Source organism: Haemaphysalis longicornis, unplaced genomic scaffold, assembly GCF_048455015.1.
Source record: "Haemaphysalis longicornis isolate Haplotype H1 unplaced genomic scaffold, Haemaphysalis longicornis Haplotype H1 scaffold_15, whole genome shotgun sequence".
Classification (NCBI taxonomy): domain Eukaryota; kingdom Metazoa; phylum Arthropoda; class Arachnida; order Ixodida; family Ixodidae; genus Haemaphysalis; species Haemaphysalis longicornis.
The window spans coordinates 14467797-14490137 of NW_027526257.1; the positions used below are offsets into that span (position 1 = coordinate 14467797).

Here is a 22341-nt window from a genome sequence, read left to right on the forward strand (position 1 = left end):
TTGATCACTGGATCCGCTATAAAACCACACTACAAACAATATTGTGTTTCAAGTAACCACTTTTTAATAAGTGGTACACTTATCCACTGAGTTCTATGGGAAACAAACCACTGGTCACAAAAACCCGGGGTAAATATTTGGTCCCGCACTATAAGCAGTTACATTATCAAAGGTCTTCTCATAACAAAGTTGCAACTTTGGTATGAACTCGCCACATGACCAGACAGACTTCCATAGAACCCTGGACTACATAAATGGTCTGCACTGTACTACTCAGCTGGTGGGGTCACTTGACGTGCTACAAGGGCGCCTCGTTTTTAAAAACCAGCTGAAAAGACGGCCCATTGTCCTTTTTTTTTTCTCTGACGAAAATGGGAGTGTGTATTGCAGCAAAGCAGCCTCTGCACCAAGTGCGAGAGGCAAGTGAGAAAGTGTAGACCGACCCCATTGCTGTTGCCGGCCAGTTCGAGATCACGTAATTGCCCAGACAAACTGCAAAGACAGTGGGTGTTGCGGCGTTCTCCCTTTGCTCAACCTGTCCCACTGGAACCACAGTGCCAAGTGCTAGTTCTGCTGCCATGTACATTCGGGTGTTTCTGTGCAATGCCCCAAACTTGCTGTTGAGCATGGACAGTGTGTGACATGGCAGAGGCGCACTTCCCGATACTTGCATAAGTGGTATTGTGCAAGCATTCAACATTGTGGAATAATCTCTCTTGGAGCACTTGTTCTGTCCATTTCCCTTGCATATAGTACGTGAAAAGCAATGGGAGCCACACCCCAAGGGGCAATGAGGTCTGTCTTGCAGCTCTTGCCAGAGGGCACTACAATTTAGCTCTTCACCTTCCCCTTCCACTTCAAGGGAGAGGGACACGGGCAAATCATTCAGGAACACATTTACGGCCAACAAGTTCTTGATTATCGCAGAACGTCAAGTCCTCTCCCTTGCACACATCTAGTCTGTACGCATTCCGTGGTGCTCCAGGCCCCAGTGACCCCATTTGCACACTTAGGCGCTTTGTATGGGGCTTGTACACAACACTCCAAGCCCTAGGTGCAGCACTGGGTTCACACTGTTTTCGACACTGCTTAAGAGGCTGACCCATATAGTGCAATTTCACAGCCCACCTTTGACCTCAACGAAGCGTTTAAAAACAGAGCGGGCACGTTTTTTCTGCAGCGTATCACCAGTGAGTTAGGACTTCACACAAGTCCACCGTCAATCTGCACCTCATCTTCAGTGGTGTTGAGTGCAGAATAAGAGTGGGCACTTCATCCACCAGCACTCCATGGAACCTGACGTGCCTTTCAGCAGGGATGCCTGCTCTGTTAGGTGGGACCACACGTTCTGGCCAGACGCCCGGAGAATAAAACACAGGCACCATTACCAGCCTGTACTTCAGCTTCCACTTCTCCCTCCTGCTCACAGCTGAAGAGGTGACAAGATAAGGTGAAAGACTGTGGGTGACATTGCGTTTTGAAGGGTACTCATTTTGGCGATAAAAAGTGTGCAGCTCAGAACTCCCTCCTGGGGAACACCATGTTCTTGAGAGTGAGCTCTGGGAAGTGCTGACCTGATTCACGCCACAAACTAACTGTGTCGACAAGCTGGTCAGCCGCAGCATCTTCCCAATCAAAACCTGCCTGGAATTCAGCTATGGGGCATACCACAGTATCGTATAGAGTACCTACTTTAGTGCTGTGTCAGCCCCCTTTTTCAAGAGCTTGCTTGTGCAGAACGGCCCTGGGAAGAGGGGCACTGCAGGAACATTCTGAGCACCCCAATGCATGGCAGAAGTTACAGGTTCTGCAATTTTGACAAAGACATCAACGCCATGCTCAGACACAAGCGTGTAAACATAGCATTAAATTAACACCCCTCTGTGTGGGGTCTGCTCCTCTCCAGCCACCCAATAAGTCACACCCTAAGTGCGGTATTGTATGGGAACCACATTCTTGTTTCACCAGATCGGCTCAATTCGCTGGACCGTGGCCCCGTTTTCCCCCAGTGCACGCTGGCCCCCCTTGCGCACGCCCAGAAGGAAGGAAATAAGAGCTCCCTCCCCCCCAAACCCGCAGCAGGCAGGGTTGGTGGAAACACAGGCGGGCATCCGATCCCCTGTGCTACACACAGTGTGGCCACGCCTGTCTGCCCCTGATGCCGTAGCACGGTGGTGGTGGTGGTGATGCACTGTGGGGGGCTCACATGCGAGTGGACTCACTTGGTGAGCGGCGCGAGGGAGGGGAGAGGCCCGATGGGCCCGCCACGGCCTCCTCCGGGGGCTGCTGCTCCACGGCTGGTGCGGGGGGCACAGCTGCTGCCTCAGCATCCGGCTCAGCCACTGGCTCGGCGTCCGGCTTAGAGGCGGCTGCCGCCAGCCCAGGGTCCACCACGGCCGGCAGAGGCTCCCCCTCGGGGGTCTCCTCAACCACAGCCTCGGAGGGAGGCTCGGGCCAGGGCTCAGCCACGAGCTCGCTTGCCGCTTCCTGGACAGCCAAGTCAGACGGGGGGCGAAGCGGCGGGGGTGTGCCTCCTCGGGAGGACCTGCACGGCCAGCAGCAGAAGCAGCAGCCTCCTGGGACTGTGAAGGGGCAGTGTCCTGGGGTAGGGGACATCCGCTGACAGCCCCAGAGTGGCTTGCACAGAGAGGCCATCCCAACGGCACAGTCGCTGCTGGCCACTGGTCCAGTCATCATCATCAGCACCAGCAGCATTGTCTATGCTTACTGCAGGGCAAAATCCTCTCCCATGGATCTCCAATTATCCCTTTTCTGTGCTAACTGTGACCACTTTATCCCCAGCAAGCTTCTTGATCTCATCTGCCTACCACCCCCTGCCACTCATCTTCTCTAGGTCCCCCAACGGATATCTTGCCTTCACATTACATGCCCACGCCCATTTCTTCTTAATTTCTACTAACATGTCCTTACCACGCATTTGTTCCGACCTACTCCACTCGCTTTTTGTCCCTTTACGCTACACCCATCATCTTCCGTTGGCCCAGTCTTGTACCTAGCAGAGCAGCAGAGGTGCTGGCGCTTCCAACCTGGCCATCATAGTACGGGATGGCCGAAAACTCCGAAACCACTCTGCACAGCCCAGTTTTTGTTTCCCAAAGACTGCCAAACAGTGCCTGTCACTGAAGCATGCAAAATATGAAGCATGCAAAATATATGAAGCCAATAAGATAAAAATAAAGCGTGGGTTGGAAACAGCAGCCACCTGTCCCTTTCCTTTGCACTGCCCTGAGCTGTTGGGTGTGCGTGGCAGGGTGCACACGACCCCACACCTCCTCTGGGCCCACAGGCCTCGAGGTTCAGTAGCAAGCTAGGCGTGCAGCCTGTGGGTGTCACTGGTGTGCCAGCGTGTCGGCACGACTGTGTGCAGAGTTGCGCATCGCAGAGGAACCCAATTGCTGTGCACTCTCTGCCGTGTGCCATGGTGCAAAGCTATCCCCTTTGGGAGGATCCCCCTTCCACAAGCACCATCTCTCTGGAGGCTCGTCCAATTCCCCTGCAGCCATTCCTTCTTTTTGTGCTTCACCCGATTCCTGCAGCAACGAAATCCCTCCCTGTGTGGGGTGGTGGCAGCACAGCAGGAGCAGCCTTTCTTCACAACACGTTGCTACACACGCAGTTCCCCTGCACCCCTGTACTGTGCCCGTGTCCATGGGGCAGCCCTCCCGCCCTTTGCATCCACCCTTGTAGACGCCTGCCACCTTCACTGCCAGGTGAGAGGTTCCCCACTTGGAAGCCACTCCACCCCAACACCTGTGCACTCTGGTGGCAAGTCTCTTGACTCGCTTACTCAACCCCTATCTCCTCCCTCCCTCTCTCCCCTGTGATCCCACCTTCCCTGGGACGCAAAGGGAAGCGCAGTGGCCACCTTCTTTGCAGCGGCACCCATTCCGGAATCAACGCACGGCACATTCCCCAGCTCCTCCTCCTCCCACCGCTGGCAGGGAGCTGACAAGACCCCACAGAGGTGCGACTGACACCAATGTCCCCGGGTGTGACTGCTACCCCTCGCTGCGATGTGTTCGTGCCCCACCACCACCACTGCGGTACACAGGAAGCCCAGCCCCCACTTGCCCAGCCAGCACAGGCGAGCAGTCAGTGGGCGGCCCCCCTCACCTGGGGGGGATGGGGGACAGGGGCCTGCCCTCCGCCTGCTGGGCACCAGGGGTGGGGGCCTCCTGCTCCTCTCTGGCCCTCCCATCGTCCCGCAGGGCCATCAGCCGCTCCAGCTCCTCCAGGAAGTCGTCCCCCTCCGCTGGGATCTCCTCCTGCTACAGAGGGAGGGCTGCTTCTGCACAACACTGGCACTGGGGGCACACTCTCCCCGCCCCCACATGCCCTCTCAGGTGACACCAGGGCAGTGGGGGGTGATCATGGGGGCCAGCAAGACGTGCTGTGTGCAATGAGGCAATCCACCTCAAAGTGGCCCCGCACACTATGGGAGCAGGGACGGGGCTGCTGCTGCTCCAAGCTCAGGTGCTGACGGGAACCAGTGAACCAGTGCACAGACCAGCTTCCCAGTGGTGCTCATACGCAAGGGCACACCAAGTAATGGGGAATTGCCGTGTCGGGGCTAACTTTTGCGATAGCCACACACACTGGGCATTAGGGAAAGAGGTTGGCAACAGCTAAGGGGTCCTTTTCATTTTTTTGGAGCTGCGCAAACATTCGCAACTTTTCATGCTTTGCCGTTACCACTGGCTATTCGATTTGCAGCACAGTTACACTACCCAAAATATTCCAAGTCAAACTCCACAATAACGAAGCCACCAGGGAAAACCAAAACATCCGCTTGTGCGGGAATCTTGTTGCCGCGACAACAAAATAAGCGACACAAAAATAGGCCACAAACGGAAAACTTGTTTCCAGAAGCCAGTTACATTACTTGGCAAGCCTTACATTGGAGCAGCTTCACAGCTCAGCTCTCACACTACAAGAGGTGCCTCATTGCTACTCGTCATCGTCATGCTCACCAAAGGACGATTGAATCGTGTAAACGCATGCGAAACGTCCTGCAGGTTCGGTTTCTCTGCATGTTTTTCTCCCTGGTCCTCGGCACCGAGTATGTTGAGCAAGCAAAGCAAAGTCCAGCTTCTTTTGTTGTCGAACTTTGACCGACAGTGGCTCCTTGTTGTTCCAATGCTGTCCACAAAACTAAGTGAGGAGCCCCACTTTGTGGACATCCAGAAAGGCCACAGCAGTCACTGCTTTGTTTTTGCCCACGTGCACTATAACACAGTGGCGTCTTTGCTTTTCAAAACGATAGAGTGAGCTGCAGGCGGTTCCAAACTCGCCGGCACTACGCTGTTTTCCTCCACTAGGCCCACTGACTTGGGCAATGATGGCTGCCTTATCATGTAGCGATAGAAACATACTTGGCCGTCTAAGGACGTTCGCCGGGGATGCAAAAATATTTCATTGGCGCGGGAATTCATACTCGTGGTATTTTGTTATAGCGGGGTTTGGCTGTATTGCACATTTACGAGCAAAAAAGCGCTGAAAGTTAGCTCTGGCAAACAACCGATGAGCTTCACCACATGGGTGGCCCCTGTGGGGTGGCTTTCCCCCACGACGCCCAAACCATGCAAACAAGCCTAACACGTGTACATCCTGTGCAAGAGAACTGTGTACGTCACATGACATGGAACGCTGCCTGTGCTAAACTTCATGAACCGAAAAAAGCTTCCCATCAATAGAGTGGTACGACTGAGGAGTCCAGCGTAACTCCATGTTGGCGATGCTTGCCGTGCAGGTCACTGTGCAGGTGACGTCCAGTCATTTACTCATTTCAAGCATTAGAGTGACCAGTCAAACGTAGAACTGCTGCGTCCACAGCATGTTGAAGAGGAACTCAACCTTCTTCATGGCAATGTGTGACAGCTTCCATATGTTCCGCTGAACTGCCATCTCATCTTAGGCACTTGCCGTATTTACTCGATTCTAAGCACCCCCTTTTTTTCAAGGTCCCGGTACTCAAACTGAGGGGGGGGTGCTTAGATTCGAAAAATCCAAAAAACCAGCTCCTTTCGGCGGCAATATTTCGACAAAATTGGCGCATGGGAAGTAACATTTTATTTGACATTTACGAAAAAAAAACTAAAGGGTAACCACATGGAGCGTTTTTTGTGAGTGACGCGACAAGCGATTTTTCGCGTGACTCAATGGGTACAATAAGCAGCTAGTGTGGCGGCACATCGCTTGTCGCTGCTGCCATACTACCGTAGCTGTTTACTGTACCCATTGAGTCACGCGAAAAATCGCTTGTCGCGTCACTTACAAAAAACGCCCCATGTGGTTACCCTTTCAGACAGCGAACCCACCGTTTGGGTCCGATAGTCCCTCACTCGCTCTCCCCATCGCTCTCACTTGAGTCCGTGGCACTACGCGAGCCGCCACTCTCTGTGTCCCACAGCAAATCGTCCTCTGTTCCGTCCAAGTTGTTCGTGATAGAACACTTCTTGAACGACTTCGTGATGGTGTCCACTTCAATCCGCTTCCACGCATTGGAAATCCAGGTTGCTATCGTCGATGGGGACGCTTTCTGCAACTTTCCCGTCGGCGTCTTCTTCCGGTCGGGGTCCCGCACCCACTCTTCGTACTCCTGGCGAAGGTACACCTTAAACGGTTTATTCACCGAGACATCCAGGGGTTGGAATGACGACCAAGTCACAGTTGCTCTTTTGCAGCCTCCTCTTCACCTCCGGGTAAGATGGCCGCGAAACGCATCCAACAGCAGCATAGATCGCGTGCCGGATGGTCCGCCGAGCATTGCCCCCGGGTGCCACTGCCACACCACTTTGATCCAATCGGACATCAGTTAGGGGAGGGAGAGGTCTTGACGTCACGTTTTGTAAAGCCGCTCCCTCCAAGCAACTGAGAGGGTGTTGTTCCAAGTGGAGGCGTTTGCTCGGCCCCTTTTCATTTCTCTGCTGCGCCTCCCTCGCCATCTCTCCCCTACGTCCGCTCAAAGAGCAGCTGATAAAAATTGGCGCATGCGAACGCTGAAAATCAGCCGTAGTCGCCTTTTTCCGTGCCAATTTTATTCACACTGAGAAGTACTTGCTAGTGGCCTGTTTGATGCTAAAACTAGATGCTAGTGGCCTCTTTGGAGCAAGTGCGCTTGGCGGCATTGGCTACACACGCGTCCTTGAAAACAAAGGGGTGCTTAGATTCGCAGGCAAACTTTTTTTCTGAATTTTTTTTCCCCGATGTAAGGGGGGTGCTTAGAATCGGGGGGTGCTTAGAATCGAGTAAATACGGTATTCTTGTTTTTTGTGATATTTTCTTTCCAGCTCTAGAACGTCCATATCACCTCTCTTTTCTTTCTTTCTTTTCTGTAGCTATCTTTGAGAAGCTCTGCCTATACAAACCACAGCAGAGACATCTATATTCAGAAAAAAAAAAAAAAAGTGCTTTGCAGTCACTTTTTTCGCACCCGTATTTGGGAATATCTATTTCGATATGCCGTCAGCTTTCACTGTTTGCAATTCATTCGCAGTCCCCAGGTTTCTTATTCACAGATCTCTATTTACTTTATTTTTAAGTTTCCGTTGCAGGCGCCAAACGTGCATTGCTTGATGGTATGAATGCATGAAAGCACATTTTGTGTTCATTTGAGAGTTTGAGGAAGTCAGTTGGTTTCGGGCCAAGGAGACACGATGCATATTCCCCTGCAGCCCGTAAGGCTTAACAGCATTAGTTTTCATGATGGCGTTGCAAGAGAGAATTGCAAAAAAGGAATCCAAGCATGCATTTAGCGCTGCTACAAATGTTCATAACATGTGCTTCCTGCTGCAAAAAAGGTCATTGATAATATTACATGTGTAGTTGCAGTAACTTCCAGTTAAAGGTGAGCCATTATGGAAACACATACACTGGAATCCCGGTACTAAAACGAATTCGGCTGATACGAATTTCGTTCCGTACGCATATATCCGTACGCATATATCACTCCGTACGAGTGATATGAACACGCGCGCCGCGAGCAAACGATTGCGGTGTGGAGGGAAGGTGGGGGTGTTGGTACGGCCGTGCGGCCTTGGTTACGCGCAGGCACAAAGGCATTAGTCCTCCCCAGCTGACAGTAATCCTCCTCGTGGGGTGTTCACAATACTGGCAGGAGAGGTGCTGCTCCAAACGAACCGAACATTTCGCCCTCTTGACCCTTATTCTTTCACCCTCCCTTCTTTCATCTCCTGCTACAATCTCTTCTCTCTGTACCTATCGTTTCCGCTGGCTGCAGCTCGGGTGCCTCCAGCTTCCTTTTTTTGTATCATACTTTTTGAATAAACCACAACAACCAAGCGTTCCCTCTCATTCCTGAGGGTGAATACCCTTGTCATTTTTTTTCTCTGCATTCCTCACTTCCCTCTATGCCCCGCGCTCTGGCTACCCTGTTGTCACCTTGCCGTGTTGCCTGCGCCTCTCGCGCGTTGACTATGTTGAAGCGCAAACCGCATGGAGCGTTTTCTGCTTGCGAAAATGCGCCAAGCACGCCGAAGGCGCGCTAACACCACTGCGCGCGGTGCAGCAGGCGGCAGCAACATGGTGGCATCACCGGCCGCCATGGAGGCCGGTTGCGAAGTGGTGTGGGTAGCTCGACCGACCACTTCTGACCGCTCTTTAAGATACCACTTAAGGACCAAATGAGGTTGCTTGTACAGTAAAAGAGCTGATAATGTGGGCAAAAACAAGCATCGTCCATGCAGCTAGGGAAAGCGCCGATCAAATATCTGCAATCGTGGTAAGCCTAAACATCTCCGGCGGGGCCAGCGGGCTGTCCGGAGCGCTTTCAAACTGCCGCCATGAAGAGCGTGCTTCCCCATTGGTGCAAGTCGGCAGGCTCCTCCCACTGCCGCGCGCGTTGCGCATCATTTTCTGAGCAAGGTAGAATCTGACGTGGGGGCAAAATCGTCAATGTAGGCGTAAAAATAACGCGCGCAGAATGCCGACGCGCACCAATCACTGCGAAAATGCCTGAGTTTTTGTGCACACTTCGCGTCAGCAATGAGTGCGGATTCTTTTGACGCCGGTGTTGACAATTCAGCCCGGGACCCCGGCGCCAACCTATGCATCGGTTGCCGCTCCTCCGACTTGCGCCAATGGGGAGATGTGTGCCTCGTGGCGGCACTTTCGAAGCGCTCGCACCAGCTGGCTGGGCCACCTCTGCAGATTATATTTGGCACGGATGGCATTTTATAGTGCAGTTTTCTCCCACACTGTCAGCTCCTTTCCTGCATGAGCAATTTAGTTTACACCTTGAGGTGCGTTTTAACAAAGGCTTAGAAGCGGTCGCTAAAGCTACCTGCACCTCTTCACTCAAGCAAGAGCCAACGTCATATGTTGCCGCCGCCTATCACATGCACAGAACATTTCCATTTTTTCTCGTTTTCTGATGATATGAATTTTCGGGTGATACGAATGTTTTTGCTGCCCCTTGAGATTCGTATGAGCGAGATTCCACTGTATGTGAATTGGTGTTCTAATTGGCCGTGAGACTCTGAAGTGAGGCATCGTAATGCTTAGTTTGACACGCTATGTTTCACAGCATGGAAGGAGTGGAAATGATGGGTTTTGCGGCTTCATACGCCAGTGGTTGCTCTGTCAACTTTATGAGTAGAAATATTAGTGTGCACAACGAATGCTGAATCAACACGCATAAAACATGCATTACAGGGTTGCTTATACACAAGCAGAAACACGAGCGCAAATTAACGTTTTCTCTTTAAATGGTGCAAAAGGAAATGAATGGCAGCCGTTGTATGCGCTTTCTTAGCGCTAGATAGTCAACAGGTCCTACATGACTGACATAATTGGCGACATGTCTTCTCACCCCCTCAATTGAGACAGACCTGCAACCATCACACACGCTTTCCTGTTCCTGTACTGGCTGTTCAGTGGCGACATTACATGGTTACTTTCAAGCCCCCTCGACAGAACATAGCGTCCTGCATTGTGGTGGTGATGATAGACTGCTGCCCTTGCCCACTTTTAACAGGGTGTCTAGCAAATTGGCTAATTCAATTTCCCTGACTTTTCCATGTTTTCCATGACCATTTTAAACGAAATTCCCTGACCTATACAACAGGCGCCATTCTGTGGAAATATTCCGTGAAGCATATAAAAAGCGTAGGAAAACACATTCTATCAGTGGGAAAAACACATTTGTTGCAAGTGCCCTAACTCTCAAAATGCCCCTTGATTAACCCCAGTTTGTTTGTTCAGTTTGAGGTTTACGGCTTCAGAGAGTTTACTTCATCTTGCAGGATAGAAGCTTCAAGTTGCGCTTCAGCGAGCACCTTTTGCTTTTTTTCTTGATTGTCCTGGCTCGACATGCAACGTGAACCGCAAGGTGCGTTTTTGCACGCGATTCGGGCGCGTCGGCGTTGGGCGTGCGATTTTTTCACGCCCGCGTCGAGGATTCGCGCAAGCGGCAGCGAATTCTGCGTTCTGCCTTGCTCAGAAAATGACGCGCGTTGCGCGCGGCAGTAGACGGAGCCTGACGACTTGCGCCAATGTAGAGTTCCTGCAGGAGCTATATGCAGGAACTCTACGCCAATGGGGAGCCGCGCGCCTCATGGCAGCAGCTTCGAAGCTCTCACAGCCGGCTGGCGCCGCCCTCCGCTGGAGATGTTTAGGCTTACCACCCCCGCAGGTATTGCATGGGCGCTTTCACTAGCGGCGCGGATGATGTTTTATATACCGTTTTTCACCCACATTATAAGCTCCTTTACCTCACAAGCAACTTCGTGCGTGTCTTGTGCGGCATTTTAGAGAGCGCTTAGAAGCGGTACGTCGCTCGCACTCCCGTCACCATTTCGCGGTCGAAGCCGCCGCCATGTTGCCGCCGCCGGCAGCACCGCGCGCAGCGTGCGGGTGGTGCGGGCGGTTCTGCGACAGCCTCAGCGCGCCTGTGACGTGCGCGGCGCGTTTTCGCGAGCAGAAAACGCCCCATGCGGTTCACGCTAAACCATGTCATGTTCCTTTTTGATTATGTAACTCTGGCTCCTGATGTCACAAGAAAGAAGTTCTTTCAAGACTAACTCCCAAAAAGCGCTGCCTTTTAAAATTAGCTGGAAAAAAAAAAATGCGTTGTGCATGCGATTTGGACGCCACTACATCGTCCCTCTGCGCAAATGCACCCAGCAACCCTCCATGCAGCAACCTAAGCCAGCTGCGAGCTGCGTGAACCGCACGGCGAGTTTCTACACGCGATTCATGCGCGGTATTTTCACGGCGGCGTCGACGATTTCATGCCTGCGGTGGCTCCTTTCCTGCACAAGCAAGTGCGTTTGTGCCTTAAGTAGCATTTTAAAAAGTGGTTAAAATCGGTCGTTGGAGCTACCGCACTATTCCGCGGCCGGTGCTGCCGCCATGTTGCAAGCGCCTGCCGCTCGGCACGCACCGTGCGGGTTGTTTCCGCCGCGGCGTCAGCGCGCCTCAGGCGTACGCGACGCGTTTCCGCTTGCAAAAAAAAAAAAATAATAATAATAATAATAAAATAAATAAAAACCCAACACACAGAAAAAGTTTCATGCAGTTCACGCTTTCGTCGCGCGCGAACGTGTTGCGTTTGGTAACTTCTCGGGAGCCTCCAACACTGGTTTGCCCTATTCTAAAACTGTGTGGGCAGGGCCCGAAGTGGTTTTCCCTGACTGGTACTACTTGATTGAAAAATTCCCTGACAATTTCCTGACTTTTCCCGGTGGCTCAAAATTCCCTGACTTTTTCCTGTTTTCCCGGTTTTCCCGGTCGCTAGACACCCTGTTTAATTTCTGTACAATCCACTGGCCTGCCAGTGGAGCCATTCTGTGCATCCATCTATATTTCCAGCAGCCATGAAAGCTGCTACATGGACCAACCTCCTGAGAGGCACTGCGCGGAGTACTGCAGCCAGAAACCCCTGCAGTGCAAGCACCTGTCGAGCTGAACTGGGACGTCATGCGACTCAGACTTCGCAGTCGTCTCCATGTGCACTGCTGAAACAACCCTGCTGCCCTGCCCCTGTACACCCTGCACAAAGCAGTCCACTGAGTAAAAGGTGGCCCCAGCACTGCGAAGGCCCGTTCACAGCCCCACTGAGCTGATGGCAGGCCCCTGCAGGCGTCGCAGGGACACCTCCGCTCAGCCAGAGGGCCCCCCTGTTGACTCCCCTCCACCCACGAGAGAGAGGGCCCACCTGGAAGAGGCTGTCCTCCAGCGCCAGGGGGTCCAGCCGCAGGGGGACCTCCTCCCGGAGGGTGATGCGCTCCCGGTCCGCGGTCAGGGCGTCCGCCGGCACTGCAGGGGAAGCAGTTGCGCCAGCCCACATGCTGTCAACAACCAGCAGGCCTCCTTCCTCCGACAGACCCACCCCACTTGGAGTGAACAGCAGAGGAGCCAGGCACGCTGCCTTGCACGGCCAATGCCTCCACATGCCCGTGTGCTGTTGCACCAACACGCTGACAAGAGCGCAACAGCACCCGCACATTGGCCCCTCTCTGACAAGCGCTGTGGAAAGTACCGCTCACAGCCTCGACAGTCTTGACAGTGAAGTCATCCACAGGACTCTGGCTCCCCCGTCCCCGAGACAAGTGCCCCTTCAGGGGATAACCAAGTCAGCGGACACTGTCTCCGGGACCCGGTGACAGCAGCAGCTTGTGTCTGTGTCGTACCTTTGCAATGAGCAAGTAAAAAAGTGCAGTTGCTGGCTTTGTCTCAAAACACGCACTTTACGAAGGGCTGACTGATCCACCAGTAGCACTCCCATCTCACAGCGAAGTGGGTCAAGGCTCTGGTTACAGTGTGCTAGCTTACTATAGGCCGGGTACAGTAGCCTGATGATAGCCGCATCCACCACAAGAGGTGCTGCTGTGTTACAAGTCACTATGACTGCGTACCGCATGCGTACTTGTGTAAGGTCCCCCACCTCCCACTTTGGGTCAAACGAACCTGAAGACTGGTAGTAAACAAGGCCAACGCCACTGCGTCACCCGATTCCCCAGCGTGGCAGCCACCAGATTCAGCACAACTGCCTTTTCACTGACCACAAGCACCACTGTGGCCAATACCCAGGTCCTGGCCTCACTGCGTCTGCTTCGTTACCCCACATGCCAAACAACTGCGTTTCATGACCGTCACCCTGTTCTTCAAGTGAAGCAATCTGAGCAGGTGTCAGTGGTCAGCAGTGCAGTGATGAGCCCATTCAGTGCAGCCAGGTATAGTACGTGCAAGGCCTCTGTCAACATGCTTCCACAGACGCATCCAGTCGTTATTTTGCCCCCCACGGGGCCAACACATCAGCTGCAAACCGAGGCAATGCACAGACATCACGAACAATCTCACTCTCCCAAAGCGGGGCCTGCAAGCACAGGAGGAAGGCTGCGGCACACTCCCCTGTGCTCCGCATCCGTGGGGGCGTCACATGTGCCCCCAGCCCCTCCTCCCCCTCTCCAGAGGCGGCTCTACGAGGCAAGCAGCCTCTGTGCCACCCAGACGGGGCTCTATAAGCAATTAAAAGCAACCACCCCATCCTTCGGCCCCTGCAGCATGAGGTAGCAGTGCACTGACTGACCCGGAGGCAGCCGCTCCACGATGAGCTCCTCGGGCGTCTCCTCCTTGGACAGCACCTTGCCAAAGTGGGCACTGGGGGGCTCCGCTGCTGCCGCACTGAGGGGGGGCTCGGGGGACCCCTTCCTCCTCCGCTTCTCCCCCTTCTTCTGGGGCAGGCTGCAACGGGGCGAGATTGTGGGGACGGTCACACTTGCAAGAGGCAGCTGGAAGTGCGCTTTGTCCCCCGTGCACCGCTTCCAACACAATTCTGGAAAACAACGCTCTCTGAAATCGTTTAATCTAGAGATGTCTTACCAAAGGGATCGCAGATGCAAGCCCACAGTTGACATGCATTGACTCCACATAATGTGCACTGGCAAGTTCCCAATGGAGGCGCATTTTCACCTTAGCTGTGGCACGCTTGCTTGCAAGCGGCATTTACCAAGGGATCTGTGAAGCACTGTGCGGAATGCATGCTCCCCGCTTGCTGCTGCTGCTCTCATCTTGGGCACTGATAACCACCAAGAAGGAAACACTGAGCAGGGTGGTCCACACCACGACAGAAGAAGGAAACGTGGTGCCCTCTGACAGTGGCTCCCCCTATCATGATGGGCCACTCTGGATCCCCACTCACGAACCCTAGAGGGTGCCCCCAAAGGTGGACTGCAGTGTTACCCCTGACCTGTGCATGGTAGCCCCTTCCACTCCCTCAGATAAGTTCCAAGTTCTGTCTCCCCCCCCTTTTACAATAGGAGGAGGCCACTCACTCGACATCCTGGTCCCTGGGGCGCTTGCGAGTGGTCAGCAGCCGCAGGCATTCCTCCGCCTTGGCTGCAACAGGGAGAGAGAGAGGGGGACACGGCCACGGCTGCTGTCTCGAACGTGGCAGGCCACAGGTGCAGGCCGCAGACTCTATACCGTCACCTCCAGGGGAGTGGCTACATGGTGTGCCCATTCACTGAGATAACAAGGCGTTAATGCAAAATGGTTGAGCAGTGACAACAGCAGACGGTCCTCTCCGAGGCAGCAAGCAGCCCACTCCTCCAGCCGACAAGAGAGAGAGACGGGCGGACATCCCCAGAAGAACTCTCCCGCCCTGAGCAGGCCAGCCCAAAAGAAGGAAGTGACACCGGAGCAGAGGAGCCCCCGTCAGCAGCCTCACCCCTGAGGGCGGCGGCCTTCTTGCGGTACAGCACCCAGAGGCCCGTGAGCAGCTTGGCCGACAGGCGCAGCGAGTAGCGCTCCGAGTACAGGGCCCCGGGCAGGAGGCGGCCACGGGACAGCGACCGCCCAAGCTCCTCCCTGCAACGACCACCATGGGGGAGGGGGGAAGAAGGCAGCGCCTCCTTGCAAGTCCTTACGGTGGCACATGCTCCTTGCAGGGCTGGCAATCAGTAACCAGGCCTCGGAGGAACACTTTTGAACGAAACTCGAGGGCTCCAGAGTGGAGTGGATCCGGAAGGAACCCCCCCCGTATCATCCAATGCCTGTGCTGCAGAGCTATGCACACATCACTGCTACAAGCACTGGGGCCAGCTAGCCGTTCAACCCCAGTGAGTCACACAAGCACAGAAACTACGTGAAGCTGCACGTTCACAGAGTGGAAGCGTCACTCCAGCAGTGATGGCCACAAACCACTGCTTCAGAGGTCCACCTGGAAAGGACCTTTAGGGGCCCCAAGGTCTCCGAACACTTCCAACTGAAGTGGAAACTACTTTTTTTGCCAGGCCAGACCAGAGCAAAGCCCTTGCTGTGTCAGAGGCGCAGGTCTGGCCAGCTGGGGACGACAGTGCTTGTGCTGTGGTGAGAGCCTAACCTGGGCATCATGAGGGGCACCTGGGTGGCTTTCAGTAGATTGGGAAGTGAAACCCCACTAAAATGGTTGCCACCAGGACAGTCTATGCCTCCTCAGGACAGTTCTGCCTTTGCTTCCCCGAAGAGTACGAGGCGACATGTAATGATCCCATCACGACCTCCAGCAAACAAAGTGCCGCATTTGTTTGGAAATCATTAAGGCCGGTGCTCGTCTCTCTGCTTGCCCTTCCATTCCCTGCCAACATAAAAGAGCGACGCAGTGACTCGCCCAACTGACCTGGAGTTGTGCCCAGGGAATGATGCCCAATGGGCCAGCGCAGTGCTGCTAACTAGGAGAAGAATGTCACACCTCTGGCCAGTGCAACGATCCCTACAGGTGACAGCCAATGGTACTGGAAAGTCAGCCAAACTTTGGCCTATGGCTATCCCATACCCACCCAAGTTCTGGCAGCAAAAAGGAACTACAGTGTAGACCCCTTGTAACGTATGTTGTGGGAGCCATAAAAAATCCGCACTATAAACAAACATGCGCAAATGCAATCAATCACCATCTACCTTTCAACCATTCATTGTTTATCATCGCTTGAACGAAGGCCTCTGCTACAAAATGTGATCTGGTTGGTTGGACGACGACGACACCAAAGTGAAGACGAGCAGCGAGGCTTGAGACATCTTCTTCATCGATCGAATAACACTAGCCGCTCAAAAAGTCGTCAATAAAGCGGTGTCCTCTAACCCACGCCTGCTTCCTGGTTTTCAACAGCCTCTTTCAAATAGCCGCGCGGTCTTTATTTCGTCTTTTTTTTCCAACATGAGACGCTACTGCAGGGTTTACCACCTGCTGCACAGTCTTACAAACCGTGAGCACGGTATTAACTTCTTTGCGTTTGCATTTTGAGGAAGCCCGTTTACGTTTCTTGCCACGGGACGTGATAAGAATGCAAGTGAGATTTTCATTTTTTTTTTTTTTTCACCAAAGGCAGTTCCTTTTAAGCACAACATACAGATAAGCGGCAGTACAAATAAGTGGCACCAACATACAGATAAGCGGCACTACCTGTACCCCTTAACGTACAGGTACAGTAAAACCTCGTTACAAGAGACACTGTTTCAAGAGACACTTGGTTATAAGAGACATTTGAATGAAGGCGGTTTGGTTGGTTTTTCTATGTTCGCCATGTTAGCAAGATTGCATACAAGAGACCTTGGTTACAAGAGGCACATTTTTCGGTTCCCTTGAGTGTCTCTTGTAACGAGGTTTTACTATAGTGGAAACCTTCGGCATCGCGGCTTGCTATCCCCACATGTTCGAAAAGAAAAGGGAGGTTGCTTTTGTGCACAAGGTCCTCATAGAAACAACCTACCGTGCGAGCAGGAGGGAGGGGAGAAGGGCTGGCTATCTTCTGAGGCGCTTCAACCAAAGTTGTGGTTATCAAGTGCATGCAAACGGGGAACACGCCAACTAAATGATGCCTATTTTTTTCTTTTCAATGTCGGAGTCAGAGGAAAGCAAGGAGAACGAACTGCATGGAATCGCAGATTCTGTTTTTTTTCCTTTTTGGTGACCTGAAAAACGATGCCCCAGCTTCGCCGGTTGGACAGCAAACCCACCAAGAAACCACACTATAAACGGTGTTGCGTTTTGGGCAACCACATTTTAAGCGGTATGCCTATGCATAGAGTTCTATGGGAGGCGTATTGGTGGTCAGGAAAATGCACATCATATCCGGTCCCACACTATAAGCAGTTACGTTATAAATGGTCTGCACTGTATTTTGACGGCATGTGCACCCCAATTATGAAACATTAGACTAGCACGCCTGCAGTGCCAAGGCAGGCTGTTGGGTAAAGTCAACTAGTCAAAGTTTGCTTCTACTGATCAATGACACGTGTTCAGCGAAAGTTACCACAGAACATTTGGTTTGCATCTACAGATTTCTGATTCACTGTTATGCTTAGAAAAATGCTCAAAAAAGCTCCACCAATCTGGCTTCACCGTTAACAATATTGTGCGGCATCACAAGCCGTAGTAGAGGAATAGATCGTGGGCGGAAATGCTTGCCCCCGTGCTTGTGGCACCACTCAGCATCTGCTGCCACCGCAAGAGGTTCACCTGCATTTTCAGCACTTTGATAGGCCAGCACAGGGCAACCTAACTGTTTCCCGGCTGTAACAAAGACCCTGCTTTACTGCTCCCCTATTGTTGGACATGACTGGGCTCCCAATCCGGTGACATTTCTTCAGGCAGGCTAAAATACTCCCTACGGTACAGCTATGGCACGCTGAACCTCAAAGTGCAATGACCTGCAGAGCCACCAGGAAATTTGGGAAGGAAGCCAGGCAAGGCACGTTGTCGGGCGTGTCGGTAAGTCCACACCCATGCTGCTGAGTTTGGACCCCTTGTCATTTCATTTACGTGGCAGTTTCAGTACAGTGCGTCTCGCCAACATGCCCAACAACAAACCTTTCTTGGCTTGGCTTAAAACGGTGAATGAAGTCAGGGACATGACAGCAGGTGTATCACCACTCTCCCTACGAGTTTTGGTGGTCTTAGATTTCGTACTGCGGCCTTCAAGGGGCCATCAAGGCAAAACGCAACAATGTCCACTATGAAAGAACTAGCCCCTGATAGCTCAGTTCTGTTACAGCCGCACAAGACGTTTTTATGCTGAGAAAATTCAGGAAGCATTGAAGCACCCTCAAAGCTCGCACTACCCTCCATTGGCAGGAGTGATGTTTTTATGGGCCAGCACAACAGGTATTATTACACGTGTCTTAACTGCGCGTTAGCAGCTATGCGATACAACTAACCAGAATTAGCTAGGGGCCACGCGACAATTGCCCAACCATTTTGTGGCTTAGGTCAGCAGCAGCCAATGGCACAAACAACATCCTGTGATGTCACTGAGAAGTTACCGGACTGTGGCTGGGGTGGCGCCACTGTTTAAGATGTTTTCTTTAATATGTCAAATACTTGCTTGAAGCTTCGGATAACATTGGTGCCATCGTTATCTGGACAAAGTAGTCCTCGTGAGGGAACAAAGTAGCATTTTGTCCTCGTGGCCCCCTTGAGACCGAGAGCACTAGTGGCCTGTTCAACTGTGACAGCTACAGCAGCAGCAGTGGGGTATGTGCTCACGCGAGATCGGCCAGGGAGACGGAGAGGAGTGAGGAGTTCTTGATCTTCTTGGGCGTGGTGGCAGCCAGCCTGCAGGTGGGAAGAGGAGAAATCACATGTCTGCTCCAAGAAAAGACGTACTGTGCGGCCTGAGAAGGGAAAGAGAACACTGCAGCCGCAACAGCACAGGTTCAAGCTATATGGGACTGCAACAACAGATTGGCCCATTACAAGGCTCACTTCACTGAAGCTCGGCCCATCTCGACAGCTGCATTGGTGCTTCCATTTAATGCACCTGCTTGGCGGGAAAACGCGAAGAAAGGTGTGTTGGGCAGCGACATAAGCATGCCATGCATCCGTTCGCGAGAGTTCGGTCATGCATGCAAGCCACTTCAAGTTCACAACGCTCAAGGAATGGCAGGAACCTTTTGCGAGGAGCTCCCTCGTCAGGGTGAAGCAGGAAAAAAAAAGCTCTCGGCTGCTGCTGCTGTCCTCTCTGACGTGGAGACGGCACTTCCCCGCCAGCAGCCGTTATATTTGGTTGGTTGCAGGGTTTAACGCGCCGACGCTACACAGGCGACGAGGCGCGCCGTAGTGCAGGGCTCTTACGGATTAATTTTGGCCACCTGCAGGGGATGTTTAACCTGCGCCGAAATCTCGAACACACGGGCGTTTTCGCTTTTCGCCTCCATCAGAAAAAGGGGCCGCCGCCACAGCCAACGCGGGGAAGCGAACCCGCGTCTTTGAACAGTCGTTATACCGCGCCACACACCGACACACGGGCTGACGTGCCGCGAGCTATTTCAGCCTGCATGGCGCTCAATTGAACAACTGCATAACCGATAACGCGTTAGAACGCCCTCTGAAACCATGCTGTCATGTTGAGCGCACTCTCCGCCGAGCACAGCAGCGTCTCGGAGGACGCCGCGAGACCCGAGCTCTCCTCAGTCGGGGCTTGACAGGCCGACGTCAGATCTCGGCACCAACCCGGACGAAGCGCAATGAATGTAGCCAGAGGAGCGTCGCGGTTTGCACGCATCGAATGCATGGCAGTTGTTTTTGTTGCAGTTGCGCAATGCGGTGGCATCAGAAAGGCGAAACAATCGAGAAGCACACAATGACACAATCATGCACACAATTTTCACGAAGCAAACACGGCGCCGTTTTGCCTCTCGTATCGCCTGGGTGGGAGCGCCACTGGCTCTGGTTATTTCGACGGCTCCTCGATCACGTTACGCTTTTCCACAAAACATCCAGATTATCGACTCAGAGCACCGATAAATAAAACCGTCACACGGTGCCCCCAAAGCAGAAGAGTGCGCAAAGAAATTCAAAACGCAAACAACTCTAATCACCACGGTGACACCACCAGGGTGACGTCACGCGGTCGAGATGCGCGCGCTGAGTGTCGTCTGCTACGACAACACCCGCGCGCAGACGACGACAAAGCTGGCTTCGCCTTGAGAGAGAGAGAGAGTATTGAAAGCCTGCAATTAGGAGCGAGCCCAGTAGGGGCGAGCCATAGAGTTTCTTTAGAAACTCTATGGGGCGAGCCTCTAAGACGCGGCCACGACGTCGTGCCGGCGTGCTCTTTCTGCCGCTGCCAGACCGCACGCCCCGAGTTCCGAGAGGCGTCCCGTAATAGAACGCGTTTGAGCTGATCGCTTGCCAGTTTTTAGACACTGATGGTGATGAACTTGGGATTATTTCTCGCATTCCGTGCACTCGATTAGTTTCGCCAGGAAAGGTGCACTGTCCCAATTTTTATTCTTGTTTAAATGCTATCGACGCATTTCTCTGCGCCCGATATACTTCGCGAATAAGTGCCTTATAATAGTGGCGCGCTGAATCCGATTATTTGTCTCTAAATGCAGGCAGCCGCGTAGAACAGCTAACGCGGTCACGCAGTACGCATATCGTATTGATATTCGCCCTTGCAGCACCTTGAACGTGCAACTCACCAGAGCAGCCCGAACTTCCCCCTACGTCTGTGGAGGATCTGGTGGGCGTAAAACATCTTGGACTCTGCGCAGGAAAGACCTGCAGGGTTGAAACAAATTACCAAACTTACGATTATCAACAACACGTACAGAGAAAGTGGGAAGTCGCAAATAGCACCCCAAAGGAAACCTAAAACTTCCAGCCTTGTTGCACAAATTCTTCTCTTTACTTACTCCTCCCCTCCTTTCACCTTCCAGTTCTCCCCCCCCCTCGATTTCCGTCCACCCAGCTCCTTGCGAACAAAAGCATTCAGTCGCAGAAAAAGAAAAAGAAATGCCTGCAGTCAATCGTTGAGGCATTTAATTGTTATAAACATTTCATGCCGTCATATTTGTCGAGGCACATTAAAATGCTGCTTTTTACATTAATCCTCCCGCCGGAGCAAAAAGCAAAAGAATATCGACGTCTGCCTGTTTACCGCTCCATCCCCATTTGCCTTTTATGTCATCTCTAATGTGCAGCAAAGAACGAGGGGCTGTCGCTTTTCCCTGATTCACAATACCTCAAATAATGTTCAGGCAAATATCGAATGCAGATTCGGGAAGGTAAAAAAAAGTTCTTCACTAGACCTAGCTACAACGCTCCTCTGGCGAACCGACAAAGACCGAATCCAAGCTAGTCTTTTCAGAAAATATAAACGTTAATTTCAATTTCATTCGTTCGCAACCGCAAACCGCAACAAGTCAAACTTCACCGCTGTGACATGCAGCGTACGGCGAAACTGACACGGCTGCTGTTTTAGCACTTATGAAGGCGTGAGATTAGACGTATAAGTATTTCTATTGTGTTTTTAGGCATTTGACGTAAAAAAGTGGAACATTTGATCGGCCCTTTCCCACCGAGAAAACCTAGCTGCTCAAACGCTAACGGTACAATGCGCCATTTTTTTTTTTTTTTTTATTGCCGCCATTCACCGGACCGAACATTTCCAACGGAAAGCTTCCTTACGTCTATATATCAAGGCTAAAAAAAAATATATATATACTCCGCTTACTTGGGTTAACGGCACAACTTTTTATCATGGTTAGTTTTGATACAAATTAACAAGCGGCGCGGAGGTATTTTTGACATATTTACATCTAGCGCGTCTTATTCACATCCGACTCACATCTAGCGCATGTAGTACGGCTAAGCAAAAATTAAAAAGCGATCATTTTTGCATTTGCCGTACGGAAAATGATAAGAGGATACGGCATTTCACCAATTATCGCCTGCCAGTTGCTTCGCCTAGCTGGTCTTAGTGGTCTTAGCGTTTGAGATGGAGAGCAGGCCTGGGGGACTCGAGTGACGCTCGCGCGCGTCGCACTTTCAGGCATTACCAGTCCCTATAATTACCTCGTATCCCTTGAGAAGAGTGTACTGTGCTGAAGCCGAAGCCACGAAGTGTAGCACGCAGGGTTTACGCCACAAAGTCGAGCCGGGAGATGTGACGGAGTACTCTTCCAACGGACTCTGCGGCTGCTACGAATACAATGCAACGCCAGCGCTTAGAACCGTTAGAACTAAATTCAAAACGAACGACCCAATCAAAGTACGCGAGCTGCCAGTGACGTCAAGGATAACGGTTACACTGTCATTTTTGCAATGAAATATTCGCACAGCAGCGCTCTCCTACATTTACGATGCTTCAGAACAGAAGCTAAAGTTCTTTTATTACCATAGGGGTTTAGAATTAAATAGATTATATTAAAGGTCACCATATCAACTTGATTTCGGTTTCGATTTCCTTTCAAATATGTTTTATGTTGGCCGGTGCAAAATGTATTGATTTGCCATGTTCTGCATTATTTAGGCACATCATTATTGCCCATAAGCGTTGTGCTTTTTTGCCTTCTGAACAAAACGGGTGAAAATTGTTG

At 52.2% G+C, this 22341-nt stretch overlaps 1 protein-coding gene across 1 annotated transcript in view; it reads right to left on the minus strand.

Moving 5' to 3' along the window:
- Window positions 1-21963, minus strand: part of LOC144165866 (uncharacterized) — a 49060-nt gene extending 27097 nt beyond the window's left edge. The window contains exons 1-9 of the mRNA XM_077695625.1: window positions 21818-21963; window positions 20443-20521; window positions 18503-18571; window positions 14711-14850; window positions 14316-14379; window positions 13571-13725; window positions 12197-12297; window positions 4135-4289; window positions 2223-2545 (exon numbers count right to left, since the gene is read on the minus strand). Coding sequence (XP_077551751.1) covers window positions 2223-2545; window positions 4135-4289; window positions 12197-12297; window positions 13571-13725; window positions 14316-14379; window positions 14711-14850; window positions 18503-18571; window positions 20443-20498 — 1063 coding nt within the window. The 5' untranslated portion in view covers window positions 20499-20521; window positions 21818-21963. The remainder of the gene's footprint in view (window positions 1-2222; window positions 2546-4134; window positions 4290-12196; window positions 12298-13570; window positions 13726-14315; window positions 14380-14710; window positions 14851-18502; window positions 18572-20442; window positions 20522-21817) is intronic.
- Window positions 21964-22341: the final 378 nt, after the last annotated feature.